Source organism: Neodiprion pinetum, chromosome 1, assembly GCF_021155775.2.
Source record: "Neodiprion pinetum isolate iyNeoPine1 chromosome 1, iyNeoPine1.2, whole genome shotgun sequence".
In the NCBI taxonomy this organism is placed as follows: Eukaryota; Metazoa; Arthropoda; class Insecta; order Hymenoptera; family Diprionidae; genus Neodiprion; species Neodiprion pinetum.
The window spans coordinates 26,996,869-27,018,266 of record NC_060232.1 but is presented as its reverse complement, the minus strand read 5'-3'; the positions used below and the strand labels follow the sequence as shown (position 1 = coordinate 27,018,266).

Below are 21,398 nucleotides of genomic sequence, written 5' to 3'. Positions count from 1 at the left end.
GCAGCCAACCTCTGGGACAGAAGTATAATAAGGTATACATGTGGCTCGATAGTCTCGAGTGGTAAGTGAAAAAGAATTGTTCACAAATTCTGATTCTTCATGTCCTCAACGTGAACGCTCCCATTCCTCTGCCGTTTTTTCACGTCGCTGGCTTTAAACTTAAACGCAAATGGAAAACGTCTTCCGGTTCGTCTTATACATTCGCAAAATTAAACGTTGACTCACTTCGTCGAATTTAATTATTAAAAATTGTCCTGGATAACTTGGCACTGGGTTCTTTGGCTTTTACTTTTAATGAAAAATTCCGTTCTATTTATTATTATTATTTTTTATTTTTTTTTTTTTGCTTGATTTATCTTGTGGAATTGCGCACGTTCGCGTATCGCCACGAATTTCCCAGCATTTTCAGTCTGGTGGTTATTTTATTGTATTTCTTACGACTCTGAGAGCACTTCGTTGTCTTGCTCGGTCATTCAATTAGCTCTAAGTCGTGGTTTGAACAAAGACTCTGGACGACCTTCAATGGGAGCTGTACCTACCTTTCGCTCTCACGGATACAATTGTAACAACCCTTGATGATCCTTTTTATCGTTGTATGATATTTTTGGAAACCTTTTGAAAGCTTTTGGAGAAAGTAATAAAATCAACGGAATCAGCGAGTTTAATCTGGAATATAGGTGATAAATCATGTTGGAAGGAGTTCGATGAATCGATTGCGGTCTCTCGATTTAGGTATGCTCGCTGAATTATTTCCGTACCCAGCTTCGAGGCGGTTTCTGGGATCGTTGCAGTTGTAGAAAACTATACTGAAAAGATTACGAATCAAACGTTATAATTCACAGTATTTCACCCGGGTCTTTTTTCTCTGCAAGAAACCATTTATTTTTACTATTTCAATTTTATACCTTATATTTTTCTCGTTTTCATAATCCAAGTTACATAACATGTCGTACAAACGAATCACGCCATGCAAATATGCAATATACTTGTTCAAGTACATCTGTCATCAAATGTCGTCAATTTTTGAGCGCCAAGATTATTCGTCTAACCGACGATAGATTATCTGTTAATTGCACTTACTCATTACACTTCTAATCCCATTTCTCCAGACGACATTGTACGACGGGGTTTGAAATAATTTGGCGCATTTTTCTTTTGCCAATCTTTTATACATAATAAATAATAGAGAATTTTACTTTACAGAAATTGACAAAAATTCTCTCATCATACGTTTATAGTACATATCGTATATTTACAGTAGTTTATCTGTCCGCGGAACGATGAGTGCGCCTTATTCAAGCAACCGGACTTACAGTTCTCATTTCAGGTTTAAACATCGTATACCGCAACCGAGACATCCCAAACGTTGTCAAAACAAATAATATTCGACATTTGGGATGACTGTGGCAGGATACGATGCTCAACCTGAACAGGAGAGCTGTAACTCCGGTTGCTTGAACAAGGCGCACCCGTCGTTTCGAAGGTAGAGAAACTCACTGTGTAATATACCCCTGAAACGCTGATGGTTCGGGAAAGATGTCAGTTTTATGCAATTACCATAATGTACCTTAATATTGTAATATGACTTATACACAGTGCCTTCCTAAAATAATGACGACCATCAGGTTATGCCGTTAACCTTTGCTAATTCGCATCACTCGCGGTATGACAATAATTTATATACCTATAGCAACTGAAATTGTACACGTGAAATGAAACAGTGTCGACAAATGAATTCTAATTTTTTCTATCGTTGGAATTGAGACTGTCTTCCAATACTTCAAATTCCTCGAAATCAATTTCTCCAAACTTGCATTTCTTCTCTTGGATCGGGTCGTTAACTTGCCACTGGTTAAACGTGCTGTTGTTAAATTTGTTCGCGTAGCATTTTGTGTCTTCTAACTTTCCAAGCTTGAAATCGGCCTTGAAAATTTCCGGCTCTTTGACCTCCTCCTTTTTCGGCTCGAGTCCGATCACGATCGGCGGTTCTTTCTTTACTTCCGGTTCGATAATCTCCTCGGCAGCATCGTCCGCTTCCACGACCTCGACGTTGCGCCCTTCCATTATCGGGCATTTTCTAAGATCAGAATTTGGCGTGTACTCGATACGCGAAGCGCCGTTCGTCTGCTCGCCGATTTTCTTGCTGAATTTATCGCGTTTTGATTGGTCGTTGACTAGTCTACCGGCAAGCTCTAACCTGCTGTCGCAAGAGTTGCTCTTCACCAATCGAAACTTGACGTAATCCTTGGAAGCTTCGTTGCTCTTGGGCTTATTCCTCATTATTTCACGCATTATCTTCCCTGTTATAGGCGGCGATATTAACGGGCTGTTACAAGTGTTCACCACCTTCCCTCCGTAGTAGGTGACGGAGGTTCCGCACTCCCTTATCTTCTTCAGGACGTCCTGAGACACCGAGTGCCCAGGTCCGTTGTCGATATCGTCGTCGTCCTGACACTCGTCCTCGTCCTCGGACGACGTGCACTGGACTCCACTACCGGGATCGGTGTCTGGATAATCGCTGGATACACCGCTGCTAACGCTCCCCGCGTCCCAGTTGTGAAGGTACTTTATCCCCTTGTGCTTTGAGAGTCCGCTGTCGCTGGGCGAGGTCTGTCCACTCCTCGCCTCGAAGGCCTGGGCGATGATCCTGGTCTTGGACTCACTCCTCGGGCTTTCCATCCCGTCCTTGTTCGCCGTGTTTTTCGCCCTGCTCGAGCTCCGGGATCCGTCGGCTTTGTCCGATCCATCGAAGCTCTCGCTTATCTGTCTGAGGTCCTTCATGCTCACTGTTTTCCTCGTAGGACTGTTCCTCGAGAAGGTCGGATCGGGAGTTTTTAGTTTCAAAGTCCCCTCGAACATCTTTCTCACGTTTCTGACCGTGTCCGGATCGGGCAGTTCGTCATCGATCAATTCCCTGTTAACGCGTATCGGGTGGTAAAAGAAGTGCCGCCTTAGGCCAGCCTGCTTCGGGCTCTTGGGAGGCTGGTTTCCCGCGTTTTTATCATCCTCCACTTTTCGCTGTTCCTCACACTTTTTCTCAATAGCTCCCGATATGCGGCATGACGAAGGGTTCTTCGATTTTCCCCCGCCGCACCTCGTCGACGTCGTCTTTCTCTCGACCGTCTCGGCCCGCACAGGTTCGATTATCACGACGTTATTGTCGACCAGAAGATCGTGGAACGAATACTCTTGGAGGTACTGCATCAGCCCGTCGAAAACTTGTTCGTTCTTCATACTGCCGAACATGTTCTTGCTGAACAAGTCCGATTTCATTATCTTGTACCTTATGTGATCGAATTCCGGACTGTTTTCGCTCTTCGCCGAGCTGTCGACGCTGCAGCTGAACGACCTTGAGAGTGCCGAGTGGTTGTTCTCTGTGTCGTTCGCCACCGCTTTCGTTCCGTCTTCCACCTCGTCGATTCCGTCCATCGACTGCCTCCGCGTGTCGCTCCCTGACTCGGATCCCAACCCTAAATCGGAGCTGTCAGATCTGGCCTCGAAGCCGAGACTGCCCTTTACCGCGTTGCAAGCCTTTCCGAACATGCTTGTCGTATGGTTTATTATTCTTCCGAATTTACCCTCCGAGCGTTCGCTCTTGGCTTCGCCGTTCACCTTGCACTTCGTTTCGAAGAACGTCTTTACGTCTTCGACCCGGACCTCATCTTGGCTCTCGTTCGACGAGAGTTTCGAGTCGTTCGTTATCACGCAATCGTTACTCTCCGAAATGGTTCCATCGGTTTGCTTAGCGGAGTTCATCGCTTCGGTCACATCGCCAATTTCGATTACCGATGTCCTGTTACGCTTCGTTACGTCGTTGTCGATCACCTTGAGCACCTGAGGTCTACGCGACATTTCCTCTTGATCCTCCGAGTCAGATATCCAAATCGATTTGTAGTCCTCCGCCTCTTCGATCCTTCGGTAATCCTTAACCGGTCTCACAACCGCAACGTCCGCCCTGAACTTATCTTGGTCCGAATCGAGGATCAGGACGCGTTTTTCTCCAGATTTTTGGCTAAACACTTTGTCCGAAAATCCTGTCGCTTCTTCGCCAATCCTAGATACATAAATAGGGTCTTCTTCACCGTTCTCGGAGTTCGAGAGATCGTTGATTTCTTTAATCTTCGACGCGTTCAACGCCTCAGCGATATCGGGCTCGAGTCCTTCGCTATGCTGATAAGAATTCTCCTTTTCCCGATTCTCACTCCGCAATTTGTCAGGATCTTCTATCCCGTATTTGTCTTCGTATTCGTCCGACGACGATTGAACCTGGCGATAGTTCTTCTCGAATAATTCACGATTCCGCTCTTTTTTTTTCGCCTTAACGCCGTTATCCGATCCGTTTCTATCGTCGAATTGCAAACGGACGTTTGACAACGGTAGGAGGTCCAACACGTTGAAGTACTCGAGCTCTTTGTCGTCTTCGAATAATACACTGTCCAAACTTCGGTGCTCCTTTCGCTTTCTTTTTACCTGTGAAACGATTTAATTTCAGTGTAAAGCTATGCAAGAATATTTGTTGTACGAGAGTAAGAATAATGTCGAGCCGATAAACTGACCTGAGTGTAAATGCAGTCTATACTCCTGTTTCCCTCCGTTGACCAATTTTCTTGGACGACATCGACAAGTCCCGAGACGTTGTCCAAGTTCTGGATGCTTTGGTAACGTTTCGGTGCTTCGGGCCACTCGAGAATGTTGAGTCGATCTGGGTTATGATTCTGTCGCGAATTCTGGGGTATGAAATTTGGCAGCGAGACGTGAGGATCGGACACCGAATATGTGTCGGAAGGCAAACGTGATCGGTACACTCTTGGATTCGAGACCTCGAATGATTCGTTGAGGTGTTGCTGGCTCTTTGAAAGTCTGCAATCGAAAGTTAACAGGTATAAACCCCCGGTTAATGAAGCGGCCGCTGTATCCCTGTACCCTCTTGGAATTCTTAATGCCCTCTTGATATTTTGATACAGAAGTGAATTGATCGCCTGAGTGATCTTGAAAGATGACGATTAACGGCTCAGTCTTGGGAATCAATTTATTCCAGTCTTAATTGGAGAACGGGTGAAACAAGGGTCTTTGTAATGAATATATCGATGTCTTGCTACGAGGCAAAACTAGATCACAAAGAAAACTTGGCAATCATTTCGTTATTTTTCATTGATCTGAACGCCCGTTTCAATATATTGCCGAGTTTGCAGTGAGTTCAATGTGGAGAAACGGAACGACTGAACTTTACTTTCCAGAAACTTTGTACCATTGTTAGAACTGTGGAAGTTCGATACACGAGGTGAAACAAATTTAGTAGAAAGGTAATCGGGAAAGGCGTAGGAAAAACAAGGAATCGAAACTTGAGAGCGGTCAAAGTTTATTATCAGAAAAAGGTTCCTTGGAGAAAAATTTTAGCTGAACTTACCGCCTCGCTTCGTGGATACCCTAATTTTTCACCGGAAGAGCGTGGCTTCAAAATCGTTATATTATTGAAAAACGTGAAACGTGTCAGGTGATACCGGTAAAAGACGTTAATCGATACTCTTCCCTGTTTCTTGCTAATCGCATCTTTCTCTTAATTACTAAATTCACTAAAGGAAATGGAAGCAACCTCCACTTTTTAGTCATGCCTGGTGCGGATACACGTGATGAAATTTAATGCCAGTGATTGATTCGAATAGTATTAAGAGTGTGACATGCGGGATTAAAGAAAGAAAAAAAAATCTGCTTCTTCATCGCCCTCTAAAGTTCAATAAGGGTTTCACCCTTTTTCCTCGGTTACGTAACTTTCGAACGATGCGAGTATGTGGAGGCGTTTTACATGTATAACGTATAATCAGGCACGCGAATGGATCCTTAGGAATGAGTTTCGCCAGGAGTTCCGTATCTTATACATATAGTTTCACAAAGTTTATCAAACTTTAACGATCGTACCGTTTCGCTGTAGTTCGAGAAAACCTCGCCGTTGTTTCCGCAAGGAAAGGGGCACGAGAGGTCAATTAGATTCATTCGTCTCTCATCAAGTTACAAGGAGAGAAATTCTGACATTTCTATGAAAACCCGTCGCGATTTTATTCCTCTGGCTGTATTTTTTTTGGCTTTGTTCATCGGTCTTGTGTAACAGTGTAACAAATGAAATCTGCTCGTATCAGCCGACATACCTGTTTGCAGAACGCAAAAGAAAAAACAAAAAAACCGAAAAAACGCAACCGGATATCAAGCCTTGAGAGCAAGAGCTTAGTAAACATGCAAGAGAAGTAATTCGGAATCTCTCTGACAGTTTTGCCTACCAGGGGCAACTATACCGAAGTAGTTAATCCTAAAAGCTGCTATTTTCATCAAAAGTTTCTCCTAGTTTACAGGACTCTACTGTAGATACAGCGACGCTCTGTCATATTTTATTCACGTGACTTCTAATTCTATGCCGACTGAAGTAAACCCATTGACGCAATCTAACTTTATTAAGCTTTGCCCTCAAGTCAGTTCAACGTTGCTTCAAAATAGTGCGATAAACGTTCAGAAGTACATGTTTTGCCTTAACCTACACGGCCCATATCACGTTACAGAGTACATTCAACTATCTATACTTTCAAAGTTCGAAACTGACCGCATAACGACCAGGGTCAGGTTTGCCCTAATCGCTACTCCGGGATAATTCCACTCCCATCTTCATCGCCGTAAATTTCATTTCACCACAAAAGCAAGCGAATAGTAATATGTACTCGTCTGCACTACAAACGAATGTTAGACTTTCCGTGCATCGAATTTTCAACAAAATTAATCTCGAGTATCCCGCAATATCCTGCACTGAGAGGTATTTTTAGATCCGGTTACTGCTCGGTCCTTAACTATTTTTATTTTTTACCACAATCGAAAAATATAGTTCTAGGTAGAAAATGAAAATTAGATTTCTAGCTGTTACCAGAAAGTCTGGTATCCGTTACTATTCTTTCTCATTACGATCACTGTTACTATATTTTCTTGTATAACTGTTGCGAAAATTTAATGCTTGTGCAACGATAAATTGACGTTAAAGACTTATTTAACTGAAAAAGTAGAGTAAACCTCACAAACTGATTTCGCGTTGCAATTACCAAAAAAGGATCGACGATAGCGCAAAATGGTTACGCGTGCCTCGTTTTTCGTAATTCCAACAATATTTAAACAGTGTTTTCAACGATACCTGTTTTACTGAATTTTTCTAGTTACTATAACAAATGAAATTTTTCTCGGTGTGTAAATAATGATGAACGACGAACGAAGCAACGAACGTCTTCGCTGAGCAGCCGTGACATTTTATCCAGGAATTTATACATCCGCTTGGTCAACGTCTTTGATTAGAATCGCGTCCTCACTCACCTATCCTTCAGGGAATGCCGATTGATGAGCTTAGCTCTTGGTATGAGCTGCTGCCTCCTGAATGCCTCCGACAATGCAGGCTCGCCAAGTCTGTAGTAATTGCTCGGCCGGGTATTTGCTCTGTTCTCCTCGGATATTACGGCCAAACTTTTTGTTCGCTTTAATAACTTCTGCTGCTGTTGCTGTTCTCGTAACGATGTCGAAGAAGACCCTCCTCGATGGTCATGGCGGCTGCTGCCTCCCTCTCTAGGCGCACTGCGAACATGTAATTGGTAATTATATTAATTAGTTGCTGACTAACTTTGTTACAGGTTGATACGTGGGGGAAGACCCTGGGGTAATTTTGTTCAACCGCATTTTGCTTCCAATAACACTATGTGAGTTTGACAAAAAAATTCCTCTCTTCCCTAATAAAAACCGGATCATTTTATGCTTGTTCAGATTATAAAACAACTTCTACCAGTTGATCGATCCTTGGTTCGTACGAGTGACAAATTTTCTTCAACGCCTCAATGATTTTCTTCAATGATTGCAACGTTACTGCAAAACTTATATATACTTTCCCGACTTATCAAAGTCGTCTGATGCTCTCATCCAGTTGAAAAATATTCAGATTATAGTCCCGTTCAACACGGTTGAGAAACTTTTCACAAACGAAGCGTAATTTGAAGAAGGAATAAACACATATTCTATAAAATAATGAAACATGAAAAAGAAGGGTGCTAGAGGATTGAATTTTCATGTGATGGATTGCTGCACGTTTCTTTCTGGTAAAATGAGCTTTTCCCATTTCCCCAAGACTTCTATATAATGCGTAATTCTCGCCGGGTCTGTACTACCCAAAGCAATTTTCACAAGCCAGAGTAACTGCTTTGCGTTCGTGCGGAATTAAAGTGCAGTCCGTAGGGACGGTTTCACGTAAGTAAAACTATTAGCCGTAAGTGCACAGATGCATTTCCCTGAGTTGCAAATTTCCACTTAAACCTTATACGTTGGCAGGGTTAGTTCGGATTAACAAGGATTTTTTAACTTGCGTAAATTTCTTTACGATAAATGATAACAATAATAACAGTAATATTAACAGTAATTTCTCCCCGAGTATCTAGTTTCTCGCTGGTCGAGTCGTCGCGTCGGGGTAAATAGTGAAATGACGACCTCCGCGGCTGAGTTTGCTTATTATCATGTGCTATGATGAAGTATCGATTTCGTACGACGAGTTTTGCTTCGCAGCATCTTTTTCACTGCTTGTCTACGCGGACTTAAACTTCAGTTTCATTATCAGCGAAAGTTCTCGCGGTCACGGTACACCATAATGACCTCAAGGCTGTGGCGGTCTCACCACCGTAGCCACAAATGGTAACGCGGATGCCGTATCCGATCGCTTCCACTTTCAACGACCTGTGCTTTATACCCCAATCCGGAAATAGCTGAGAGCTTGTAAATCACCCGCTTCGGTATTGGCTTTCAGTCTCGAACCGCGATATGCAAAGAAAAATTCTTAATAATAATAATCAACAGGTAGTTAAGAATAATGAAAAAGTCACAAAAAAAAAAAAGACCGAAAGAAATTATGCCTGACGCTGGCCTTTTGTCTGAAATTGGTAGCTAATTTACTGAGACAATAATAAATGAGATCTTCACGACTGATCGGACAAATTATGGACTGTTAAAATTTGACAAAGGAGGTCAATTAGAGAAGCAGGGAATAGAAAATATTGATTACTTGAAAAACAGAATAATAATAATAATAATAATAATAGTAATAATAGTAGTAATAATTCATCAAGTTATTGAGTGATTACTTTCTCGCCGTGTTTGCTTCCGTGCCTGTGGTACTAAGACCATTACCCTAAATAATGACGCATATCTGCCCCCTCATGCGCTCTGCAGCCGAATGTATACCTATACATAGATGGGTGTGTCTCTCATGCTCCCAAGAGTCTCCTGCAGCATTCCCTGCAAGGGAAACTGATAATTTTCAACCCCTTGCGGTATGTTGCGTAAATATCCGTTTGCGGGCGGCGAGAAAGAAACTGCAGCAATTTGGAGGGAAAAAAATTAGGCAGATAAATAGCAAAACTGACGCTGTAAGTACCCTCCTCGCGTAGGTCATTATGGTCATAAAGCGGGGGATCCGTACTTTGACATGTCTGTAGACAATACGCGGTAAGCATACCTGTGCAAAGGTGTTACAAGCTTGTCGTAAAAATTGAAACGATGTCAATTTGAACCGGGAATAACGCGTCGTTCCTTCAGGGAGCGTAATAGTACCAACATCGTAACTCGTTTGAAGTGTGTGTACTAAACGCGGTACATCCTAACGCGACGCTAAAGTAGACATGAAACTGCTCCTTGTTGTCTTGAAAAAAAAGCAACATATAAGCGTAAGCAAACGGTGCGTTCGTCACAAACGATACGTCGGTTTATAGATAAAATATATCGCATCTCATTGCCTATCAAACATGTATAATATATATATATATTTTTTTTTTTATCATCTTCCTTCAATGCAATATGTTAGAATGCGTGGGTAACTTGACGGCGGTGCTCGTTTTTTTCTCACGTTTTTTTTTTTTAATTTTAATATACAACTCATACAACTCCGTAAAAAGCAACGCCTTTTTGTCGACTTGCTTTTTTTTTTTTTCTTTGGACTTAATTACCGAAGATCGAAGGTGAATTCAACTCCCGGAGCATCGAACGTCTGTATCGAAGAACAAGTATCTACAACCACGGCAAATCATGTATGACGTAAACCACGCGAAAATGTATTGTATCGGGCACGTACTTTTCAAGTCTTGAAAGTCTTCCGGAAACTTTTATACAGTACAGCTGTTGTGAAACTTTATAGCTCTAGTTTTTTTGCGATGGTATATTTCTACTTTAAGACCGTTGGAATATACTTTTATTTTTCTTTCCGAACACCTTTTTCCCCATACGTATCATAATATTTGATCATCGACGGAGTTCATCCTGAATTTAAATAATATATATATAAATATATATTAAAACGCTTTTGAAGGTAGATGAAGTTTTTTTTTTTTTCTTACTATTCCTTGCAACCCTTTCAACTTTGATTTCCTAACCTGGATCAGCTCAATTTTTCGAGGAATGAATGGGTCGAACCTTATTACAGTCGTAAAATTTGTCTACTGAAAATGTCAGGCGTTTCGCTCTGTAATATATATCTATATAGAATTGATGTTTTCGCACGAAGTATTCTAAAACTTCTCGAGATGGCTTTTTTCCTCGCTATCGCATCGATCCGTGTGCACTCGCACGCACTTTTTATAAATAGAAGAAGGTAGCTGGCGTACCCGTCTCGCTTTTTACCGATGTAGGTACACACTGTATACCCATGCATATTGTAACGCGATCGTCCTGGGGAGAAACTTGGGAAAAGTGAAGTAAAATAAGAAATGTACATACTTCGTATGCGCAGCACCGGGTGCCCTGGATTCGATCTTTAACGATGCCTACCAGTGCACATCTGTCGTAGAACTAGCTGAGTTATAGAAAAATCAACAAACTCCACCTGAGTAAATTCGGATGATGAAGCAATTCAAAGGGGACGGTAAAAAAAAATTACTATCGAACGCTACTTCCTTCACACACGCGTTTGCTGACTCGACTCTTATAAAACCACGGCGTCTTCTTTTTATTTTTTATAGTAACTAGAAAAATTCAGTAAAATAGGTATCGTTAAAAAAAACTGTTCGAATATTGTTGGAATTTCGAAAAACGAGGTACACGTAACCATTTTACGTTGTTGTCGATCATTTTTTGGTAATTGCAACGGACAATCAGTTTGTTCGGTTTATTGTACTTTTTTAGTTAGATAAGGCTTAACGTCAATTTATTGTCGCGCAAGCGTTAAATATTCGCAACAGTTGCAAGAAAATCTAGCAACAGCGATCGTAATGAGAAAGAATAGTAGCGGATAGTAGACTTTCCGGTGACAGCTAGAAAACTAATTATCATTTTCTACCTAGAACTGTATATTTCGATTGTGGTAAAAAATAAAAATAGTCAAGGACTGAGCGGTAACCGGAACTAAAAATTTCTCTCAGCGTCGAAAAGGAAAACTCCCCTACGAATGAGCGACGTGTGCAGCCACGTTAGATACGAAGAGGAAATGGGAAATTCAAGAAAACATGAGGATAATTCCCGAGCGTGAAAATACTCGCGCTGAATGGTCATTAAGTTATGTAGAACCAAGGACAGTCAATGCGAATAATATTAAGAAGCCTGCCTACCTGCCATGCCGTCGCGAATTACGTTCTCTTTGCGTTTTACGCTCGCGCTCATGTGACCCAGAGATCCTTCTCACCTCTGGTTTCTTATGCCGATGCGATAACTAAACTGTTTTCATACACATTTGACGCGTTTAATAGTCAGGTTGCGAGATTATTTATTCTAGGTAGACGTAGTCATCTGTGCCGCGTTCAGCAACCGCGACTTCGCGACCATGAAGGCCAAACGAATATCTGTTGTTACGGTCGTAAAGCTGATCTCGACGGACAAAAAGGAGGAAAAAGCAATGAGTGAGAAAAGGCAATGAGAAATACGGGAAAGAAACATCGCCTCGGACATGATCAGTTGCAGTGGGTACCAAGTTAAATCTTTACAACGGCGTCACGGACATGCAGCCCACAAAAACTTTGTGTATAATACTTATATAGGCACACTGTGTATACATACATATATACATATATATTTCGATTTATCTCAGCAGACGTTGTTATTCACGCTTTTATTGTATCACCGTTGCGTAAGTAAAGGTAACCTCCGAATGTACCTACATGTTGTGTTACCGACTACTGACGATTCTAAATATAGATCTAACTCACGCTGTAATTATTAATCGGTTTCTTTTTGAAACTACGGTGTAAAAGATGGATTTAAAAAAAAAAGTTGCTCAATTCATTTATAAAGTCTTGCATATACTTTTGTCCACGTTTCCACAATTTTGGCAATCGTTTATTTTATCTGACGACGGTTGATTGTTTACCCGGTCAACAAAACAAAAAAAAAATGCAACCATCTAGTATCGATCGATCAGGAAAAGCGAAACTTGGTTTATCCAGTCTGAGCTGGAAATTATTAAAATCGCATACAGTATCTTGAAACTTCGGAATCATGTTTCGATCACATCCGTTTGTACTCCTTGATGAATAATACATTGCTCGTTATCTCTAATCTGCAAACTTCCTGAATGAAATTCATCAAGTTGTTACGTTTACATAACCCATGCATCATACAGACGTACGCATCAACTATACATATATATGCAGGATGAATTTATTCGTTAGCGATGAGATCGTCTTGGCCGCAGCGTCCCTAACAAAATGGAATTTTTCATTTTTTTTTTTTTTTTTTCCATACCGATTGACGAGAGGTAAAAAGCGTGGCATCTTTACATTGTTTAACAAAAGTGTTTTTTTTTTCTCTCTTTCTTTTTTACGTTGTACAATCGCATAACCATCGCTGCATTATATACCTATACATATACAGACGAACGGGTGTCTGCCTCTAAGGAGGATTGGGGAAACGAATTGCGCAACTTTGTACATATGTACATAATACGTATATACGTATAAATTATCTGCCTGACGCTTCGGAGCTCTGGGCTGTTCTGTTGCCGCTCGGTTGCTCTGACTGACTATAACTGCGATTGCTGTCGTGCCTGAAATCTTGGTAAGGAGAAGAAGATTCAACGAGGTGATAAGGACACGGGAATATTGCGAGCTGAAAAAACTCTCGACGCGTATAACTTTGCCTCGTACATTGCTGTAACGCAAATTTTAGGTGATGTTATAACGATCTTGACTCGTGGTGATATTTTTACTCTTTTCGTTTTTTCTCGTCTTTTTCTCCCATCAGCATTATCAACTCGAGAGGATATTGTTGGAGGTTGTCGGAGAGAATTTTCGCGCAGATGTGTCACTGTTGTTCGGTATTCGAAAAATCAGCCTTGTGGTTTTCCAATTTCTGTGGCTTTTCGTACTGCAACGTCGTGACTTTCGGGGATCTTGAAGAAAACTGTGAGAGAAATTTTTTTTCCGATCTTTTGGTTATATTATATGACTAATATAAATGTGAAATTATCGTCCAACTGTAAAATTGGAGTTCAGATTCTGTAATACGTTTTACCCAATTTTATAAACCTATCGTCGCGTAGAGTTGCTTTGGGAAACTTGTGAATTTCGTTACGCGGTCTTCTTACTTCGTGCGGGAGGGAGGAACTTTTCGAATCACTTACACACGCTACTATTTATACCAAAAATTTGCCGAAATTGTTATGTATGATAATTAAAAAAGTTGTGTTTTTGTTTGAAAATTTGAAAACTTAGTGGCAGGGAGAAATTAGCGACAGTTTGCGAAATCCGGAGAGATCGTAAATTACCAACAGTTTTGGACCCGCGTGTTTATCACGGGAGTAAAATCCACACCCACCTAATCGCGAACATCAAACATTTGAACGTTCCGCGAAATCCTTCAGCCGCGGATTAGCTAACTGTCTGCAAATAATCACCGCCAGGTTTCTACGTCGGCCGGTCGAGTCAACAAATCTCAGACGTTAATAAAAACAGATAAAAATAACCGGGGTAAAAATGGTCAAGATTATCATTTCCGTGCAATGCTGCATTACACGTTGTAAATCTTTCAAAATTACAGTCAAAATATACCCAAGTATGAAAAACGATGTTACAATTTTTGATCATTTATCCACTCGATGTGCAAAATTTGATTCTATATCGAATTCGCGTCTTTCATTCTTCGAGAGTCTATATTTCATACCCACTTAACTTACGTCATCCTTCGCATCCACATCGCGTAGTCCCTACAACAGTTAACAAGATGAGACATCTTGCGAAAGGAACGTATATTTGCTATTCGCGTTGCAGCGTTGCAACAGCAGAGAAACGCATCGATGTATAAAGAGTGGTGAAAATGATACATTGCAATTCGCTTTGCGAATAGGCGGATAAAAATCATTAAATATACCAAAGTACCAATGTTGCAAAGCAAAGATAGCGGATCCAGACAAATTATACGTGCGTCACGCTGCACGTATTGTAGGTACAACTCTGTCAATTACCCTTGTAGGAAAAGGGCGTGGGGAAGGTAGAAAAAAATTGTGCGAAAACCACTCGCCGCACGGAGTTCACAGTAACCGGAAGTGGTCGAGAGTAAACTACTCGACGAGTTCCGTGCTCCGGATTACCTTATAACAGCGGATGATTTACATCCGGCGAAAGTCAAAACGCACATATATCCGAGCCGATGCGTGGCTCGGAAATAAATTTGAATTATTTCTCGCCTTAATAATCGCGAGTTCTGTCATTATTTCATTCCCAATATCGTAAGTTTCTCAAACCTCGAGGAAATTTCGCCCAGCGATTAAACTTGGCGAATTAATTCCACACCGTCAACGCGTCTCGCGTTATTATATCATTATACGAAATTAACTTCGCGAAGTTATGCGTAGCGAGCTGGTCCCTCAAATAATATATCCTCTCATTCGCGATGTTATTCGTTTACACGATCGCATCGGAGGGAGCTAAAAGTTCATAATCACTGTTGATTTGCATGCGCGATGATGATGCGGTTGCGCGGATTATAATTGAAAACTAAAAAAAAAAAATAAAAAACTTGCACGACAGGGACTCGCGATCAGGGAATCACGATGCAGCCTTCAACCGGGTCGATGTGCGCTCATCGAATCACCTGTCTTATTATATTACAAGTTGCAAAATTCACGCGTTAGGCATACCTCGCGAAATTGTTGACTGACGAAATATTCATACCGCCTTTTTTAATTTTACAGATGTATCAAACGCGTATTTATGAACGTACGAACGTTTTCGAAATGAGATAACTGAAACAGGGCGGCTTCCAGTTTGCAACTAATGACACTAATTTGCCACTATTTTTCACACTCGCTACCATTTGCCTTTATTTTTAACCAATTGCCTTTATTTACATGTCTCTGATAAGAAGAAAACAAAAATTTTACTCTTGGCATCAACGTGTCCCACAAAATCTATCGATGTCGAATAATTCAAAAAATTTATTTGAAAAATACATATGATTCTTCGGCAAATTTGAGGAGACCCATATTCTGTCATTCTGCTCGTAAAAAAATATCGCGAGAGTGAAACAAAATAATGGAAGACGTTAACACAACTGAAGGCGTGCAAACGATTCACGTCTGGAAAAAAGGAAGTAGAAACAAACCGTACTTTCACTGCAAGAACAAGTCAACATCCGTGGGTTGAAGGAGCAATAATTTGCATGAATTGACGATGTTATGAGATGACTTAAACAGAAGTATGTCCAAACTCGTGTTTAATTGTGGTTGTAATATTCAACTATTTTTAGGCTCATACAGTCTTATTCGCCACTGGATTTTTCATACTTTCCATGCCCGCTTATTTCTTGGTAATACGTACACGTATTGCACAAAAAGAAACAATGTAGGGACATGAAGAAAATAATTTATAGTAGAAAATATATAAGCTACCTGAAGATTTCAGAAATTCATTATATTGAAAAATTCATATATCTTTTCGAGGAGCTTACCGGCTGAGGAAACTTGTGCAAAAAGTTAGGACTTTTGTAATAGGAATAGTCGGGAAAAAATGGGCAAGAGGAAAATAATTCAATTCCCGGAAATCGTGGTTAAATTTTTCTCGTGACATTTTACATCGCGTTGGATAACTCTGGCAATTTTCGATTGATCTTCCTTAACTCGAGGTCGTCTAAACGAAGGAAAAAATACGTATATTTTGAGGAGAAAAATTACTCGAATTCGTTTATTCGTTCAAAAATTATGGCACTGTAAAAAAAAAAAAAAAAAAAAAAAGTCAATTTACGGAATCTGTAGAAATGGACCTTTGACAAAAAATGATGATAGCCGTGCAGAGAGACGAAATATTTTAAGAGCTCAAAGACAGAATACGGGTCTTCTCTAATTAGCCAAATTATCGTATAAATAATTTACATGTCGTTTGAATTTTCCGTCCCGACCTTGCTGGGCGTTTTGAGTTGAAACCGGCGTATACTACATTCTTGTGACCCAAATATTTATCACTAAAAAATGGACTCTCGTTTGGTTTAAGATGCCACTATTTCGGCAATCATTATTTGTGACTTCGGTCGCTGGAAGCCCTGCTAAAATCACACACGTCTTCACTTATCGCCGTACCCGCAATCGCGCAGAATACGACAGTTTATACGACGTGCCAAACTTCTCGAAACATTTAATCAACTTTTCCCGTCCCACGGGAGGCTTTCGTCAACGCAAAACTTTCGGCAAGCTCAAATTTGGGCACACACGGAAAGCTCTAAGCTCGCTTGTTGCACGCGGTAGAAAAGAACGACGGTGCCGACTGGCGCGTTATAAAGTCGACTGCACCAAGAACGGAAACAATAATCGTAATTGATAAACCCGGAAACACTCACGGGTTCAATTAGCGCAGGTCTTCCGCACGAGGAGCACTTTGCCGTCGTTTTAAAGCCGTGTTCACTTCCCTGCACCTTCTCCTCGACTCGAGCTAAGCTCGAGATTAAATGGAAGTACACTTGACACTCGTCTCTCGGAAAAGGGATTAAAGGGACATGCATGCAGCGACACCGCGAGTACACTTGTTCCCGGCAGTTCACCGAGTGCCCACCTCGGCATATACTAACTCTAGTCTGTAACCCGAAGCTGATGGAGGAGGAGCGTGTACCTTGACTTCATGACGTCATCGTGTCAAGTGTATTCCGCAGGCCGAGACGTTTGTGTGTGGGTAACTTATCATCGTTCGCTGATGATGCTTGTTGATATTACGATCCCGCTAACGAGTCGCGTTTAACGAAGTTTAGCCCCGCTTTCATTCGATTTGCGGAACTAAATTTGGATCTTTTTTAATGTACGTTTTATATAACCAACGGACGAGATGTCGTCAAACTTAAAATCGTACCTTTGTTATTTGGGTATTTTCTGATCTTATCGCGTTTGGATAGTCGCTAGTCGTCGTCGAGAGGTAATTGAAAGGGAAGAAAGAATTTAGGCACGATAATATCGTGTAGAAAGTGAAAATTTTACTCGCGAATCGTGAGCGCGAGTATATTATTTTGAGGGGAAAATGTGTGGGAGTATCAGGTATCGGGGTATTTTGGTTTGAGTTGGGAAAATTTTGTGGGAAATTATACATACGTGGGCTCGTGTCAGTCATGCGGAATTATATTTGTGTTTTTGTAAGTATGATGAGTGGTTTGAATTTTTTTTACACACTTTTACATAGAATGCATATATGCGAAAAAACTCGTAGGCTTAAAACCGTGAGAATTCGAACGACTGTTCGGTTTCTGTACGTTCACCATATCAAGTCTTGACCCGCAAATGATAATTGACATTACGAATGTGACGCAAATTTAACGTTTCGTTTTTGTAGCGCGATGACACAATTCGCGATAGTGTATTTTAAGATGAAGAGTAAGCCTCGGAGAATGAGTGAATGAATTACGAATGAATGAATGAATGAATATAATTAACTGTTCATTCAACTCCGTAAATACGTCAAAGAACGCTCGGTATTGTAACGTTAAGTTTTACACAAAGTAGAAACAAACGGATACTTATTAGTAAAAATTGTGTTAAAGTTTTCAAATCTCTGTTAGAATCATATTCACAAACGCATGAATGCTGAAAGGAAAAATTTTGAATTTGTGAAATTTGACATTTGCGAATATTATTTACAACAACGTTTATACCCAACGGTGAATTATCTAGATTTTTAATTCTTGTTAACTTACGTTGTATCTTATTACCCTGAGAATTGTCATTTAGAAAAAAATAAAATAAAACTTTCAAAATAGAGACAACCATTCGTGAATTATTCCGAATTCAAATATTCCATGGATTTTGAAAATTCAATCAAATTCATACAGACTACGCAGCGACTGCGTCGCACGGATCTGTGAGATCAAAACAAATCGAATTTGACCAGCAAGTTAATTTCTTCACGAAGTCAAACAACTGTGGATCCTGCACTTGTTACACGACGTTCATATGTACGGGCTTAATTCCTGGCTCCCTGAATGGTCGTAAAATATAATCCGTACAACGGAAGTCGGCGTATACCGGATATCTCCTCCCCGACTCTTAATTGCAAGTATTGTCCGCACGTAGATCCGCTATATTATATCCGACCAGAATTATTGGTTATTCGTTTTTTGCTTCTGTCTTTTTTTTTCCTTTTTGTTTTCATGTATTTGTACATCCTATCAAAATCGATCGAAATCAATGCTTCAGCAAATCTTTGCAAACACCAATCAAATAACCGTGAACCATGTAGTACCTACTGTTATGATTTTTCTCTGTGTTTTATTTGAAGGAAAATTTGTACAGTTGTAAAATTCTGGTTGCTTTGAACAAACGGAAACAGTCAGTGAGTGAACTGTATGAAAACCAATAGTACTGATAATAATTGAATCGATTTAACCACGCTACACGAATGTACGCACATATTTACCGATTAATATCTGTCATGTATAAATATTTATCAAGACCGCCCCGATGGTTAAATTTCGGTAAATACATGCAACACGGAATAATTTATATATTGTTGCCTTACCGCTTTATATTTAATTCCATCGTGGTTAATTTTTCACGGCTTGTGTTAACGTCAATCAAGGACTTTGGAGTTTCAGTCCCTCGGGCGAGTTAAATTCTACCCAACAATATACGTATTTGGTTGAGTGAAGATGGGGGGGAAACTTTAAAGTTCGCCAAATTATTTCGAACATCTATATATATATATATATATATATATACCTGCATGCCAAATTTCTCAAGATGTAAAAACGAGAACAAATACGTTCGAAAAAGGGTAAAAAAGCTGCAGTGATTAACCGAGAAACAAAACTACCCTTATAGCTTTTATTCACCGCTTCTATACGCTTATGTGTGAAAATACAACAAGCTGTGTATAATTTGGTCAACCGAAGAGCTAATTAAACGGAACGTGAATAATAATTTTGAAACAAAACGTTGCCTTAACCAAGAAATTTTGCACGAGCTTGATGACGATAAAAAGGAGAAAAATGTGGCACTCGCGTTTCCCTCAATTTCTGCACCGCTCTCCGCGTGGGTCCTATTGTTTTAATTCATGCGTTTCACGAATTTATGTGAGCGAGTATGCGCCTTATACGTGTGTACTCACAGGTATAATACCATATTTTGCCAGGTAAAACACGTAGTATGTCAAGGCTGCGGGAATATCCCAAGCAGAACAAGGCTGGCGAACCGCTTGTGGATGTGTGTGCAATAATAGCAACGTTTATGGTGTATTATCAGTGTTATTTGTCCATTAGAAATCAACGGAGTTAGGTACGAACCCTTGCAAGACTCGGACCGTGACAATGACGGTGCGGCGTTTGAAGCTATATAATATATATGTGTTTATATATATGTACATACATCGTGAAATCAGCGTAACTTACTGCACGATATTTTGTCGACCAGATTATAGTTACGCTTTTTCTCGTCTTGTCGACATCGCGACTTTTCTGAACATTATAATATACACAGGGAGTTAATGCTTCGCTGGATCCGATTCGCTTATAAATCGTATAATTCAAATGAAATGACATCGCGTCGAATCCTTTATAATCGACTTAAATGTGACTCGCGGTGTAATTTTGACGATACAAAATTTCTGTTTTGCGATAATACCCGTAACAATATTTGGGAGAAAATTGTCGAAAACTGCTGCTTGTCGTGATTCGATTACTAGAAAAATTTGCAGTTTCCATATTTTGCATATTATTGACCTGTCGGATTTGAATATCGCTTAATTGCCGCTGAATACAAACAATTCTCAATTTTCTACGGGGAACGGTATTTTATATGGAAAAATATTTTAAATAGCAACCCTGCAGGCGAGTAATTCACTTTTATACGAGTCCGAAAGAAATGGGTGAACGTAATTGCACCCAGAGAGCCGGCAGAGTGAAATTGACAATTTACACGGTTTAAAACTTTCATTATATATCCGATCTGCAGGAGCCATCTGCCGAAACTATTAAAAAACTCTTTACAAAATTGTATACTTTATATAACGAGTTTTTTAATGCAAGCGCTAAAAAAATTCTCCTGGCCTCCTTTTTATTAACTTTTTCACTATATCTTTATCCGATTCCTGAAACGTTGCGCCAAAGATCAGTTTCATCTTCTTTTTAATCCGGACCTGTTCTTTATACAATTTAAAATATGTGAGAATTCTACTCAAAAGTTTACAACGTTTAAACATTTAATTTGTGAATTCAAACTTCATCATGAAACCGATTCTCAAGTGATCGGAATAGTAATGAATGAGTTGGAGAATCTCAAGAAAGGTGAAACTGTAAAAAGTTGCGAATATTCATAAATATTTATGTAAAGCGGTTACGTTGAATGAAATTAAGTTTTCACTAAATAAAACCTGGTCAAGATGGAATTGAATGCCCCATACAGAGTTTTGCAGAAGCTTTATTTAAAGATTCGTATCGAACTGAAAAATTAGTGCAAAATCGGATTAAACTTGAATCCAATCTTGATAACTAAATTAACCAAATTACAGAATAACTGGCAGCTCTAAATTGAAACGAAATTTTCTCCCGTTTAAACTCATTTACGATTGAATTAAATCCCGCACAGAAGCCACCGGCCGTCACTCAACGAAACGTTACCAAAAATTACCTCACTATAAAAAATAACGTCCATGACGACGTTTCGTTGTCATAGCAATACAGTTTACTCTATTCCATAGTGATACTGTCCTGTTGTAAAAAAAAAAAAATGAATACTAATAGTACAGAAAATACAAAAATAGAACTGAAATAAAAACAGCCAGAAAAAAAGGCAAGATCGTTAAATGGATTATGGTACGTGTGTAATTACGTAACGTAAGTACGGCGCAATGACACGTGACTTATTAAATTTGTGTGTGCAGCTTTTACGTACAGCTGTTGATTGTAAATTGATAACTAAAGGTGCCTCATACAGGCGGCAGTTTGAACACCGC

General features: G+C 40.1%; 2 protein-coding genes across 3 annotated transcripts in view; one reads left to right on the top strand and one right to left on the bottom strand.

The window, feature by feature from the left end:
• The window catches only part of MCU (mitochondrial calcium uniporter), a 72,413-nt gene that overhangs the window by 32,025 nt on the left and 18,990 nt on the right, over positions 1–21,398 (top strand). The window lies entirely within an intron of this gene.
• jv (javelin) overlaps positions 892–21,398 on the bottom strand; it is a 28,724-nt gene continuing 8,217 nt past the window's right edge. Inside the window, exons 2-4 of the mRNA XM_069138249.1 lie at positions 7,342–7,596; positions 4,557–4,860; positions 892–4,470 (exon numbers count right to left, since the gene is read on the bottom strand). Coding sequence (XP_068994350.1) covers positions 1,738–4,470; positions 4,557–4,860; positions 7,342–7,596 — 3,292 coding nt within the window. The 3' untranslated portion in view covers positions 892–1,737. The remainder of the gene's footprint in view (positions 4,471–4,556; positions 4,861–7,341; positions 7,597–21,398) is intronic.